This window comes from Electrona antarctica (genome assembly GCF_951216825.1).
Source record: "Electrona antarctica genome assembly, chromosome: 13".
Classification (NCBI taxonomy): domain Eukaryota; kingdom Metazoa; phylum Chordata; class Actinopteri; order Myctophiformes; family Myctophidae; genus Electrona; species Electrona antarctica.
The window spans coordinates 40357632-40371248 of record NC_136794.1 but is presented as its reverse complement, the minus strand read 5'-3'; the positions used below and the strand labels follow the sequence as shown (position 1 = coordinate 40371248).

Below are 13617 nucleotides of genomic sequence, written 5' to 3'. Positions count from 1 at the left end.
GAATATTTTCTATTCTAGATTTGACACACATGACTTCAGTGACGAATGCAAGTCTGTTTGTGCAGGGCTGACACCTGTCCCTATGACAATTAATGAACAGGAGGTCATTTCAGTCTTCCAGCAGGTTAACCCTCACAAAGCCACCGGGCCAGATGGGCTCAAGGGAAGGGCCCTGAAAGAATGTGCCATCCAATTGGGACCCATGTTTACCAAACTATTCCAAATGTTTCTCAATATCAGCTTTGTCCCCCAGGCCTGGAAAACGGCAACCATTGTCCCTGTGCCAAAAACGGCACGAGCAAAAGTGCCAAATGATTTTAGACCGATCGCCCTCACTCCTCTATTAAGCAAATGCATGGAGCGTGTAGTGAGTAAGGAGCTCTCACTGCAAACAGCTAAGTGCATGGACCCCATGCAGTTTGCTTATAGAGCCAGTCGAGGTGTAGAGGATGCCACTCTAACTTTATTGGACAAAATACATAGTCATTTAGACAAACCCAAAACATACGTCCGTGTCCTTTTTATGGACTTCTCGTCTGCTTTTAATACGGTCCAACCCCATCTTCTCCTAAAACGCCTGTGTGACCTGAACGTCAATAGCAATCTCATTTTGTGGATTAGGGAGTTCCTGAGAGAGAGACCCCAGCGAGTCTGTATTAATAACACTCTGTCTGACTGCCTTGTCCTAAACACTGGCGTGCCACAGGGGTGCGTTTTATCCCCTCTGTTATTCTCCCTATACACAAATGAGTTGAAATATAACAACAAAGACTTCTCTCTCATAAAGTACGCTGACGACATGGCCCTGGTTGCCTGCCTGCAGGACGTTTCCAGTGCCTCTTACTCCCAGCACATCGACCGTATTGCCACCTGGTTTGACAGCAGCTTCCTTGACCTTAATGTCACTAAGACCAAGGAGCTGTGTTTGGGAGGGGGGTCAAGAGCAGAGGGCTCAGGGTCCATCTTTAGGCCTGTTACTATGAGTGGGGAGGAAGTGGAGCAGGTCAGTGACTTTAAATATCTGGGAACGACCATAGACAATAAACTCACCTTTCAGACCAATGCAGATAACATCTACAAAAAGGCAAGGCAGCGGCTTTATCTTCTCAGGAAACTGAGAAGTTTTAATGCCAGTAAACACACCCTGACCATGGTCTATAGATCACTCACTGAGAGTGTTCTCACTTTTAACATTGTGTCCTGGTTTGGGAATCTCTCAGTTAGAGATAAAAACAAGCTCACCCAGGTAGTCAACCAGGCAAGTAAGATCATTGGAGATAAACAATTGCAACTTCAGGACATATACAACCGCTCCATAACCAAAAAAGCAATTCAGATTTACAATGATTCTACCCACCCTCTTCACTCTGAATTTGACTTGTTGCCATCGGGCAGGAGGCTTAGGGCAAAATTAGCAAAAAAGAAGGGTTACAAAACTTCGTTTGTGCCAACTGCTGTGGACATTTTAAATAAGAAAATGTTTAAATAGTCTAATCACCACTGCTCATGATCACTGTTGTTATGTTAATGTGAATGCATTTTTATATAGTATCTTAATGCACCTGTGTATTTTTTGTAATGTTTTATTGTTGTAACTGACTGCCGGTGTGCCAAAGACAAATTTCCATTTTATGTAAATTGAATGGACAATAAAGTTTTCTTTATCTTTATCTTTATCTTTATCTTATTCTAAAATCTATTGTTCAAATTTTAACAAGATTCCAACTTTGCAAGAGAGAAAAAAAATAACAATTTTAATTTGGCGGCCAAGCACATAGTGGATAGTCACCCTAATTTGTACCTGTTCAGTTTGTCTGTGTCCCTTTTATGTAGCTTCGCGTGGCCAAACTATATCACTGCCATGGTTATTTTTGCAGGTCAGTTCTCATGATGGGCCAGATTGATTTGCACCGAGTCATGGCGGTAGGAGCCAATATTCAGTTTTGTTTTTTTTTGTCTGAAATTAGTTAATAGCACAGCAAGATCCTAGACATTCTAGAGTATGACTGACAAAAGTGTCAGAGCTTACATCGACATGTAAATATGAAACAAAAGCTTAAACATGCCTGCGAGTTATAAGAATAGAGCTAGCTGTGTGCCATTCAAATGGTGATTTGGTTTTTAACTTGACTTCAGTTGAATAAGCTGTAGTTCTCAATCTAATTAACCAATATCTCATTATTTTGATATGATTTTCTGTTTTCAACAAAAATGAAAAAATGCACGATGACTAGCTGTTTAAAAATGTCACATGTTAGAATTCTGTTTATGTCTACATAATAGCCAACAAAACAAATAATTCTGGGTGTAATAAGTGCTGTAGAGGTGACATGGCCGCTGTTCAAACAGGGTCCACAAAACATGGTGGCCCAATTCCATACTCATTTTCCAGTGTTTTGAGTATTTGTGTGTTCACACTTGGAAAAACAACAAAATTGTTATTTTACAAAATCCTGTACTGCATACATGTATACTAAAACCTCTGTTAAGTGTGACAGAATGGTCCCACAGTGCAGAAGGGGGACAACCAATTTCGATCAGTGCAAATGCTGTATTGCAGGCAACCGTATAGAGTAATAGACAATAAACCTTATCTTGTCAAATAATAATGAATTCAATTATAACACCTGCATGATGTAAAAGATGGAGAGTATTACGTTGTAAGTTTAAAAAAAAAAATCATTCATTTATTTGTATTTGTATCAGTAGCAGGGGTCTCCCTGTCTCTCAGCTAAACAGAAAATGAAATTTCAGGTAAAACCATCATCATCCATAAAGGGTATTCACCAAAACCAGTGCAGAACTCCCACCACGGGACTCGGGCAATCAAGTAATACAGTTGCAACCACTATATTAATAGCAAGTATTTCATACAACTTAAGTTAAAAAATGGTGAACTATCCCTTTAATGTAAAGATTATTATTATTAAATACATTTCACTGCTTGTACCTCTGTAAGTCGGTGACACATAAAACCTTTTGAATCTCAAATCAATTCATCCCAATCATTTAGTAACCCTCATTTAAAACCAGACATTTTTTAACTGCCTTGCTGCATTGGTACTTCCATGCTGGAAGTAAGCTTAGGTGGGAAGATATTCCATGCATCAACCCAGTCAGGCTGAAGTTGGGGATTGTTTAAAGCCATCAAACAACCCAACCAGTAGCATTCAGCAGCCAGATCTTTGAATGCAATTGGGACCCTCTCCAATTTCAGTAACGGAACCTTTAGGAGACAATGTGGACAATATTGACAAACTAAGATTTTGAATGCTTACATTAAACAATCACACTACTGTTTCCTCTCTCGTCCTGAATAGCCTCTACAGGCTGCATAAGAATCTTGCACAGTGAAGTATGCTATATTTTTGTAGTGCACAGAACTTTGATGTGTAACTATCAACCATACCTTAACAACCTCTTCTTTGCTGCTGTGGTATACCATTTGTAGATTTTGGGCAGCCTGTTTTTTGTACACTGTTACCTGTATGAGAAATACATTAACAAAACTGCACAAGTACAAGATTTATGTGGGTTTTTTTTGTAATCATACTGTATCATCATACATCCTTGGGTGACGTGCTGTGGATGAAAAAAAAATCCTCCTTCTTTTCATCCATATCCTTTCTTGAATCCTCAAACATTTCCTAAATCATCATAAAAGCATTGGGTGTTAGAGGATGCATGGATTTAGTAAATTAAGCTAAGAATTTAATGAGACTGCAGAACATAAATCAGTAACAGCACAACTTTCAGTGATCACATGTATACATACCCGAATATATTTTTCTGCCAGCATTCTGTCTTCCTTTGATTTAAAATCATCCTTGAATTTAGACCACTTGCTGGAGATTTCTTCATACATGGCTTTCAAACTGTATTACAATACAAACATATTGGAAATTATTATAAGACACTTCAGACTAGAAATATCATTTTTTACAATTAATACTTTAAGTGCAAATGAATGTTAACAAATATAGGTACAAGCATTTCCCTGCTTGTACCTGTATAAGTCAGTGACAAATAAAACCTCTTGAATCTTGAATCAATTCATCCCATTCATTTAGTAACACTCATTTAAAACCAGACATCCTTAAACGCATTACTCCATTGGCTCCGTCTCCATGCTGGAAGTAATCTTAATCATTGGCTCCGTCTCCATGCTGGAAGTAATCGTAATAGCATTTGGGAAGAAGTTCCAAGCATCAGGTGACGGTCTATCAGGAATAAGACTCTCCCAGTCAGGCTGAAGTGGGGGATTGTTTAAAGCCATCAAACAACCCAACCAGTAGCATTCAGCAGCCAGATCTCTGAATGGTGATGCTAACTCTGTAGGGACCCTCTCTTGGTATTTCCGGAACGGAACCTTTATGAGACAATATGGACAATATTGACAAACTAAGATTTTGAATGATTCTATGTATACCTTAAACAATCTCATAATTTCATTCAATGATTCATAAAACCACAACCCACCCTAAACGCATGCACTTTACACTACCGTTTCCTCTATTGACCTGAATAGCCTATAGTCTATTCGTCTATACAAGCTTCATGTACACTACAGCATAAGTATGCTATACTTTTGTAGCGCACAGAACTTTGATGTGTATCAACCATACCTTAACAACCTCTTCTTTCCTGCTGTGGTATGTAGCCATTTGTAGATTTTGGGCAGCCAATTTATTGTACACTACCTGTATGAGAAAGGTAGAAAATTAACAAAACTGCACAAGTACAAGATTAAATGAGGTATTTCTTTGTAATCATGTCATCGTACATCCTTGGGTGATGGTGACGTGCTGTGCTTGTGGAGTGCAAACATTTCCTCCAATTGCTTCTTCTTTGCATCCATATCCTTTCTTGAAGCCTCAAACATTCCCTATATGATGATAAAAGCATTGGGTGCATGGATTTAGTAAATGAAGCTAAGAATTGAATAAGGAGACTGCAGAACATAAATCAGTAACAGCACAACTTTCAGTCATCACATGTATACATACCCGAATCAATTCATCTGCCAACTTGCTGTCTTCATTCTTTGTTTTCAAATCATGCCTGATTTCAGTCCACTTGATGTAGATTAGTTTATCATACATGTTTCTCAGTTGTGTCGTGCTAACAGGACTGTCCATGCTCTCACAATCCCCTGCCTTCAATTCATTTTTTAGATCGACTGCCATTCTTCATAAGATTAAAAAAAGATTAGATTTTCATGTTGTACAACAATCTTTTCATTTATTTGTAGTTGCACAAGAGTCTTAATAGAGGAAATGTATGTAAAATTACATTATCTTTTTTCAGAATAATTTTACATACCTGCTTTTGAATGATTTGAATTCTTCCTTACAGTCGTCCAGTGCGGTCTTACATTGTTTCAGTGCGGTTCTGAGGGAGGAAAATGATTCATGTGAAAATGTATGCTTATAACTCCCCGATCAACAATTTCATTAATTACTGTATTATCCTTGTATGTCTTAGTGTTCAAGGTGATCTGATATAATGTATTTTTCAGAAAATAATTAGACATCAATTAAAATAGATGACACCAAGGTGTAAAGTAATTTTCACATCTTGAAATCATAGTGTACTTAGTATAATAATATAGAGTAACATATTTGGAAAAATATTTACCTTTCCTTCTTTAGTTTCTCTGTGTAATGTTGCTCCATCTGATCCATACTGTATTGCAAACATATTGGAAATAATTATAAAACACTTCAGAACAGAATTAACAAAACATACTCTCTCCCCATGCCTTCGGCCTGGTGGAGACAATCAATTCTTACAATGAGTACTGCATATTAATGATAACAAAATATATACAATATATTTGTAAAAATGTAAAAAAAAAAAAAAACTCACCTTTCTTTACATTCTCGCACAGTGTGTTCACACTTGCCACATCTAATTTGGTAAATGCATAACAGAGATAAAGACTTCAGTTAATATGGAATAGTAAGAAATATACCAGTCTGTATTGTGTATCTTACAAGTGTGACAAATAGGGTAACCAATATCATGGGTAGAGGCTCTAAACATGAGTACATACATATTACATACATCCTTTGCGCTAAAACTGAAAAAAGCAATACAACTTTGAATCATAGAAAAGTACAGTAGCTACCTTGCTTTATGTGTGGCATCTTGGTTGGTATAATGTTTATTTGGTGGCCGATAATCACTGTTAAAAGAGTGAATCAGTTTGCATTATTAAAACATTTAAATTGGTAGTACCACTCCCATAAGTTGCATTCTCACTCATATACTAACATTCCATCTGTGTGCAAATAATCTTGCTTTCAAAACAAATTGCAAATAACATGCTTAGTTGCTCAAGTCATACATTTGCAGATTTGAGACTACAGTATGTGAAAATGTTAGGCTTATGGAATAGAAAGAGAGCCAATAAAGTGAAACGTTAGCCCAGGTGAAGACAACTTAAAAGGTTGTATCCACCACCCATGGCATCAGTTCACATGCGTCATTATCCTTTAGTTTTCAGTCTCCAGGAGGACAACTTTGAATCATAAAAAAGTACAGTAGCTACCTTGGAATCCATCCGTCTCGGTAGGTATCATTTGGTGGCCCAAAATCACTGTTAAAAGCGTGAATCAGTTTGCATTATTAAAACATTTAAATTGGTAGTACCACTCCCATAAGTTGCATTCTCACTCATATACTAACATTCCATCTGTGTGCAAATAATCTTGCTTTCAAAACAAATTGCAAATAACATGCTTAGTTGCTCAAGTCATACATTTGCGGATTTGAGAACCCTACAGTATGTGAAAATGTTAGGCTTATGGAATAGATAGAGAGCCAATAAAGTGAAACGTTAGCCCAGGTGAAGACAACTTAAAAGGTTGTATCCACCACCCATGGCATCAGTTCACATGCGTCATTATCCTTTAGTTTTCAGTCTCCAGGAGGACAACTTTGAATCATAAAAAAGTACAGTAGCTACCTTGGATTACGTCCGTCTTGGTAGGTATCATTTGGTGGCCCATAATCACTGTTAAAAGCGTGAATCAGTTTGCATTATTAAAACATTTAAATTGGTAGTACCACTCCCATAAGTTGCATTCTCACTCATATACTAACATTCCATCTGTGTGCAAATAATCTTGCTTTCAAAACAAATTGCAAATAACATGCTTAGTTGCTCAAGTCATACATTTGCAGATTTGAGAACCCTACAGTATGTGAAAATGTTAGGCTTATGGAATAGAAAGAGAGCCAATAAAGTGAAACGTTAGCCCAGGTGAAGACAACTTAAAAGGTTGTATCCACCACCCATGGCATCAGTTCACATGCGTCATTATCCTTTAGTTTTTTTATGTAATGTTGTGAAGTAACAGAGAAATGTTGCAAAACAACAAAGCTCTACCTTCGATAGGTTGAAAGGTATGTTCTGAATTCAGTGAAGTTGGGATAAAGAGAGGATATTTTGGTATCAAACATTTGAGTCAATTTTAAAATGAGAAACAAGGTTCCTGTATTCACAGTAGGCTATGCTGCTGTGCCTGATGAACTAAGATTACTTAAATGTTCTGTGTTTAGGATTCAAATCAATAGGTTTGACGGAAGAACGTTTGGAGGCAGTTGGTAAACGTGATTGACAACAGTCTCATCATGAGATCAAATAAAGAAATGTGCATGCTCCGATTTGCGGGCAATAACTCAATATAAGATCACTCAATATTACTTACTTGTAGGTTGTAGGTTGCTTGTCCTTCCCACGACCAGAGGAAGCAGCCTGTAGGTGTAAACATATATATTTTAAGTAGCCTATTATTTATCAAAAACATTATGCTGTCTGACCAAATAAAAGAACAAAATGCTTAGTGATGAAAGGAGTTATATAGTTAATATATTACCATATTTCCATTCAAACAAGAGGCTACTACATTATCAACATTTTTAAAGGGAAGTACATATTTGTTCATCATGTTGCTTGGACTACATTTTACTTTTATTTCCTAGTCATGAATAAACAACATAGCCTATTATTTTATTCTTTTTAAACCAACTTGCCTATCACATCCTCCATTAAATAAACATGAATAAAAAGTTACCATTTTCACTGCTTACCGGTTTGGTCTTCTCGTCTGTCTTGCCCCACATCTGATTTGTGTCGACACTTGAAGCTGGTCTGTCACCTGCACCAATGTACACTGTACAAATAGGCCGTCCAAAGGGTGGGGCTTAGTGACATACCACGGGGTGCTCATGTTATAAAAACTAGGATATTTGCCATCCGTTTTCATTTCAGTATACTTTCTTCTGGTTTCCAATATGGGGGATATGTTTATAATAGCAATAGACTTCGGTACAGCTTACAGTGGATACGCCTTTAGTATCAAAGGTAGAGAAGCTAACATAGATCCCATTGTTCCACAATGGGGAAGAGAACATGATTTAAGCACCCCGAAGACACCTACATGTATTCTATTTGACGAAAATGAGGAATTCCTCAAATTTGGTTATAATGCTAAAATGGAATACACCAAGAAGGGAAATGAAATGGCCAAGAAAACACTTCTCTTTGAAAACTTTAAGATGGAACTCTACGGAAAAGTAAGTAAATCACACAATGGGTTCAATGTTATAATGTAAAAATTCTAATCCATATCTATAGGTCAATATTTTTGTTTTGGGTAAATACGTTTATCCAATTAGTATTTACCCAGTGATATATATATATATATATATATATAAAATTAACAATGTATCAATTATAACCAGGCACTCAACGAGGATCTAATGATTACAGCCATAAATGGCAAAAAGATGAGAGCACTGAAAGTCATCACAGAAAGTCTACGCTACCTGAAGGACCATGCACTGAACTACATTGCTGAAAACACAGGGGGACGCACCTTCACTGCGTCTGACTTCACCTGGGTTCTGACTCTTCCTGCTATTTGGGATGCTTCCGCAAAACAGTTCATGAGGAAAGCAGCAACTGAGGTTATTACATACTGTACATATATCTACAGGATAGCTTCTACACTAATGTGTGAAATTAAATAATATTTGTTGTTCTTTCTCTCTTTCTTTCTTTCTTTCTTTCAGGCTGGCATTGTGAGAGAAAGCCAATCAGACAAGTTGGTCATCGCATTGGAGCCAGAAGCAGCCTCCATCTGGTGTAAGCAGCTGCCTTCAGATGGTTTTGTTGACGAGAACACAACAAATGCCACCCTGCAACAACAACCTGGAACACAATACATTGTCGTTGATTGTGGAGGTATGTTGTGCTGTGACTTTTAAGTTGATGGTTTTATTGTTGTTTTAGTTTAGTTTTTCATTTGGAAGTATTTTTTTCTTCCCCATTTCTCCCAGTCTAGTCAGTAACACACAATGACACTTTGGTAGAGGTTTGCGTTTTGTACTTACCTCATCATGATGTTAATCAATCAATCCACTGATAATCCGAAAAAGTTATTTTTATAATTTATAGTAAAACCGCTCTCAGTTTCTCAAAGCAATACAATGCGGGAAAAACTGCTGTTCAAAGTTCAAGGTTCAAGGTTGTCTTTATTTGTCTCCCTTGGGAGAAATTTGTCTTGGAGACAGAGTCACAGCTGCATACAAATAACAGACACGTTCACATACGAAAAAGAAAAACACCATGAAACACCCAACATACACAAAACAGAGATATTGCACACATTCCCTTGATAAAGTGCAACTAGTCAATAAAGTGCTTTTGGCAATCCCTGAATCTCTGAGTCAGTAAAGTGCATTCGGCAATCTCTGATTGAGCATTTTGATTGACAGGGGAACAAAAGAGTGTTTAAATCTATTATACACACTGTATATGCTTATGCTATGTATATTATTGGCAGAATCAGCATTTGTTTAAAAAAAATTGTTAACAGTTTAAAAGAGTGAATTTGAGAGCTGTTTCACCATAAACTACATAAACGTCTTAAGAAATCATTTGCTTTTCAAACATATGACTGCAAACAATTATATTAAATAAGTGCAACTTCACTGTAGGGCAGTGGTTCTCAATCCTTTTTGTCTCAGGTCACCCCTGCAAATAACATTTTAATTCAGGACACCCCTGAATTTAATTGATACTTTATAGAACCTTACATTTCTCATATTACGGCATGTAAATATGTGAATCCTTCCCCCTTAGATACAGACAGTATCTCACGAAGACAACTTGAGAGAATAGTAGTTTCCATTACGACAGATTGAAAATAACTTCACACTTGACATTTAACATTCACCAAAAATAGCAGATCTACAAGCTCTCAACGTGTCATGTTGTGACACTTTGTGAGCTTGTACATCAGCCATTTTTGGGGAGGAGGTGTGGTGGTCATAGGTCGCAGTTAACCATGTAATCTAGCATTTCCCGTCAGTGTGTGTGTTGGTTGGTTGGTTGGTTGGTTGGTCCCCATGCCAAAGCACCAGCGCTCAACCAGTAGTCTGCCGTCAACGACGTGGATGCGTGCACACGCCCTCACCCTTTAGGGCGATCAATGTTTTATGACCATAAAACATTTGATTCTGTGTCAATGGATATTTGAAAACTGCAAAAAAGGGGAATTTATTAAATATAGTATAATACAGAATCAAATGTTTTATGGTCATGATTAACTTGGAGACTGGGTGGCAATTGGTTCCAAGCTTAAAGTAACCATAAACAATTGGCCGCCACTGCTATGCCCTATATCATTTATTCTGTTGTCCATTCTTGCGCTCATTTTTTAAAGCCTAACATTGTTGTCTTACAGGTGGTACCATTGACATCACGGTGCATGAGGTATTGGATGGCGGAGTCCTGAAAGAGCTGCATAAGGCCTCTGGTAACGGTCTGGGAGGGGAGAATGTTAACAAAATGTTCAAATGTTTCCTCAAGGAAATATTCTCTGATGATCTCTGGAATGAGTATGAAACAACATATCCCAGTGAGCTTCAAAAGCTGATGTATAACTTCTCTGTTCTTAAATGTGTGGATGATGATGTGGAGATCTCCTGCCCATTTAACTTGGCAGCATTAGCCCAGAAAAGGCAACCAATGGAGAATTACTTTAAGGCAGTGCAAGGTGTGCTTTGGGATGAGGGTTTGATCAAAATCTCAAAGGAGAGGCTGAGATCTTTCTTTGATGAAAGTCTGACTGGCATCACTAAAAGTATCAATGAAATCTTGAAAAAGGATTTCACCATCGAGTACCTTGTGTTAGTGGGGGGTTATGCCTCTAGTAAGATTCTGCGCACACACATTACCAAACGGTTTGGTGCTCAGTGCAAAGTACTTTGCCCTTTGATGGCCCAGCAGGCCATTTTGAAGGGAGCTGTCATGTTTGGAAGAACCCCTGCGGTAGTGGCATCACGAAAAAGTGCCTTTACTTATGGCATTGCAGTCTCTGAAAAGTTTGATGCATCAAAGCATAAGGCTGATAAGTTGTACTCCAACGAGGAGGGTGACTGGTGTCGTGGTTGTTTCTCGACACTGGTGACAATAGATGAAGATGTGGGTTGGGATGAAACCAGAGACCACATCTTCACCCCAGTAACAAGAAACCAGACATCAGTCAATTTTGGCTTTTATCGCACAGAAAGGAAGAATCCTCAATATGTAGATGAGTGGGGAATAGAAGAACTTAACTCATTTGACATTGAGATGCCAAATACTACTCGAGGGATGGATCGTGAAATCCAGTTGCAAGTCAAATTTGGCTTCACAGAAATCACAGCCACAGCCACTGATGTGGATTCCAAGTCAACAAACTCAGTGAAAATTGACTTTTTGAGCAAATAAAACTACTAGTTATCCAGAGCGACTAAGTGCAATTGGCATAAACGATGGTCAAAGGATAGAGTAAATATAGAGTAAATATAGTATAGCAGATACAAAGAAATAGTATTCAGTCCCAACTTCTCTTTTTCTTTCTTCATGATCAAATAATTAAGAGATTAATACACTATCAGGTTGTCTACAATTAGCCACGGTATAATGGGAAAATTGTGTTTTTGGTTTACCTTAAAATATGTTTTATTCATCTGATTTTGAATTGGTTCATAAGGTTGAGTTGTACATGGGAATATACCTATAATTTTTACATCATAATGTAACTTTGTAATTAATGTTAATAGCAAACATACTAAAATTGTTCTATTTTCTAAATTGTATGACTTATTATTCATTATTATTACACTTAATTATTGTATTATTTATAATTTTACATATTGATGGCCCGAGGCTCCATGAAGCAGACAGGTCCACAAATACATTTGGTTTATTATATTTACCTAAAACAAATCAACAGTCGGTTGTTCACAAATATTAGCCACAGTATGGGAAAATTGTGTTTTTTGGTTTACCTTAAAATGTGTTATATTCATCTGATATACTTTAATGTTTTAAGGGTTGAATTGGTTTATAAGGGGAATATACCTATCATTTTTACATTATAATATAACTTTGTGTTTAATGTTAATATCAAACATACTAAAGCTGTTCTATTGCTAAATTGTATGACTTATTACACTTATGCAGACCTTTCTTGGTAATTTTTGGGGTATTTCTTTTCATGGTTCTTTGTATTTGACTTGCAGCCTACTGTAACTGATAAATAAATACTGATTGGTTTCACATATGAGTCGCTGTTTATGTAAGTGAACTTAACACTAATTAGAGTGATTACATCTGACAAACCACAGTCCTATGTGAACTATTAGTACAATATTTTGGGCCAATATGTTTTTGTAATACAAACTTTGTGTTGGCAATTCACCATCCATTATACTACAATTCCAGAGAGAGACCAATACTAGCTTGAGACCATTGTATTTATAAAATGTAGCCTAAATACAGCTTTGAGAAATGCTGTGGTCATGATCTCTATTCTACCTTTACAGTCTATGATGCTACTCACTGTGAACTGTAGTCTAACTGGGATGGGCCCATTTGGGGCATTTTATTTACCTCAAAGAAATCAACAAGTACAAGCCAGCGACAAATACAGAACATAACAATAGTGTTCCAAAAATATGGAACAGAAATGAGCACTTAAGCTACACTTAAGAAAACAACAAACGTGAACAATAAGAATACTGCTAACAGGCTATGCCTTCCATGAGGCCCGGGCAGCATGGCAACTCCCCCCTGATGTTCTTCTTGGCTAGCCTCAAGTCAAACTGAACGTACTACAACCTTCACCTGCAGGTTGCCTGCTGTTAAACAGGTGGGCCAAATCAAGCACAATCACAGTAATTGGTAATGGCATCAATAACTCATACAACAGGCAAATCAAGGACACTGAGCTATTACAATTTATGCATTTAGCAGATGCTCTTAATCCAGAGCGATTTACATTAAGCAAGAACAAAAAGCATGGGAATACATCACATATGTAAAATGCATATGCATATGTAAAATGCAGTAAAATGCTGATCTACATACTGCTTTTCAAAATGATTTTTCAATAAACACAATTCAATAAATATTGCAGGCGCCAAACAACAATAAACATGCAAAATAACAAGAACAAACACCCATCCTCTACAGTGCTTTAGCCCCTTCCAATCAACACGATTAGATTGCCAGCACTGCAGAGGAGAGACAGGTGACAATACAGAAAGTCGTTAAAA

At 37.2% G+C, this 13617-nt stretch overlaps 2 protein-coding genes across 4 annotated transcripts; one reads left to right on the top strand and one right to left on the bottom strand.

The window, feature by feature from the left end:
* Nucleotides 1-2917: 2917 nt before the first annotated feature.
* LOC306935717 (uncharacterized protein) lies at nucleotides 2918-8145 on the bottom strand. 3 transcript variants are annotated; one of them, XM_079518896.1, is made up of 16 exons: nucleotides 8082-8145; nucleotides 7716-7762; nucleotides 6971-7018; nucleotides 6554-6601; nucleotides 6131-6187; nucleotides 5869-5910; nucleotides 5638-5685; nucleotides 5323-5391; nucleotides 5007-5187; nucleotides 4784-4885; nucleotides 4626-4700; nucleotides 4110-4369; nucleotides 3776-3875; nucleotides 3567-3647; nucleotides 3410-3484; nucleotides 2918-3226 (listed from the first exon to the last, which is right to left on the bottom strand). In XM_079518896.1, exons 1-16 carry the CDS (start codon nucleotides 8082-8084, stop codon nucleotides 3041-3043), a joined length of 1422 nt encoding a protein of 473 aa, XP_079375022.1. In that variant the 5' UTR covers nucleotides 8085-8145; the 3' UTR covers nucleotides 2918-3040. The 3 variants fall into 3 exon arrangements, with proteins under 3 accessions (XP_079375022.1, XP_079375021.1, XP_079375023.1); XM_079518895.1 differs by having other exon boundaries at nucleotides 8098-8134; XM_079518897.1 differs by lacking the exon at nucleotides 3567-3647 and having other exon boundaries at nucleotides 8098-8134.
* A 164-nt stretch (nucleotides 8146-8309) lies between these two features.
* On the top strand, nucleotides 8310-11845 carry LOC306935148 (heat shock 70 kDa protein 12A-like). Its single transcript, XM_079518046.1, has 4 exons — nucleotides 8310-8583; nucleotides 8752-8976; nucleotides 9082-9253; nucleotides 10758-11845. Exons 1-4 carry the CDS (start codon nucleotides 8311-8313, stop codon nucleotides 11783-11785), a joined length of 1698 nt encoding a protein of 565 aa, XP_079374172.1. The 5' UTR covers nucleotide 8310; the 3' UTR covers nucleotides 11786-11845.
* Nucleotides 11846-13617: the final 1772 nt, after the last annotated feature.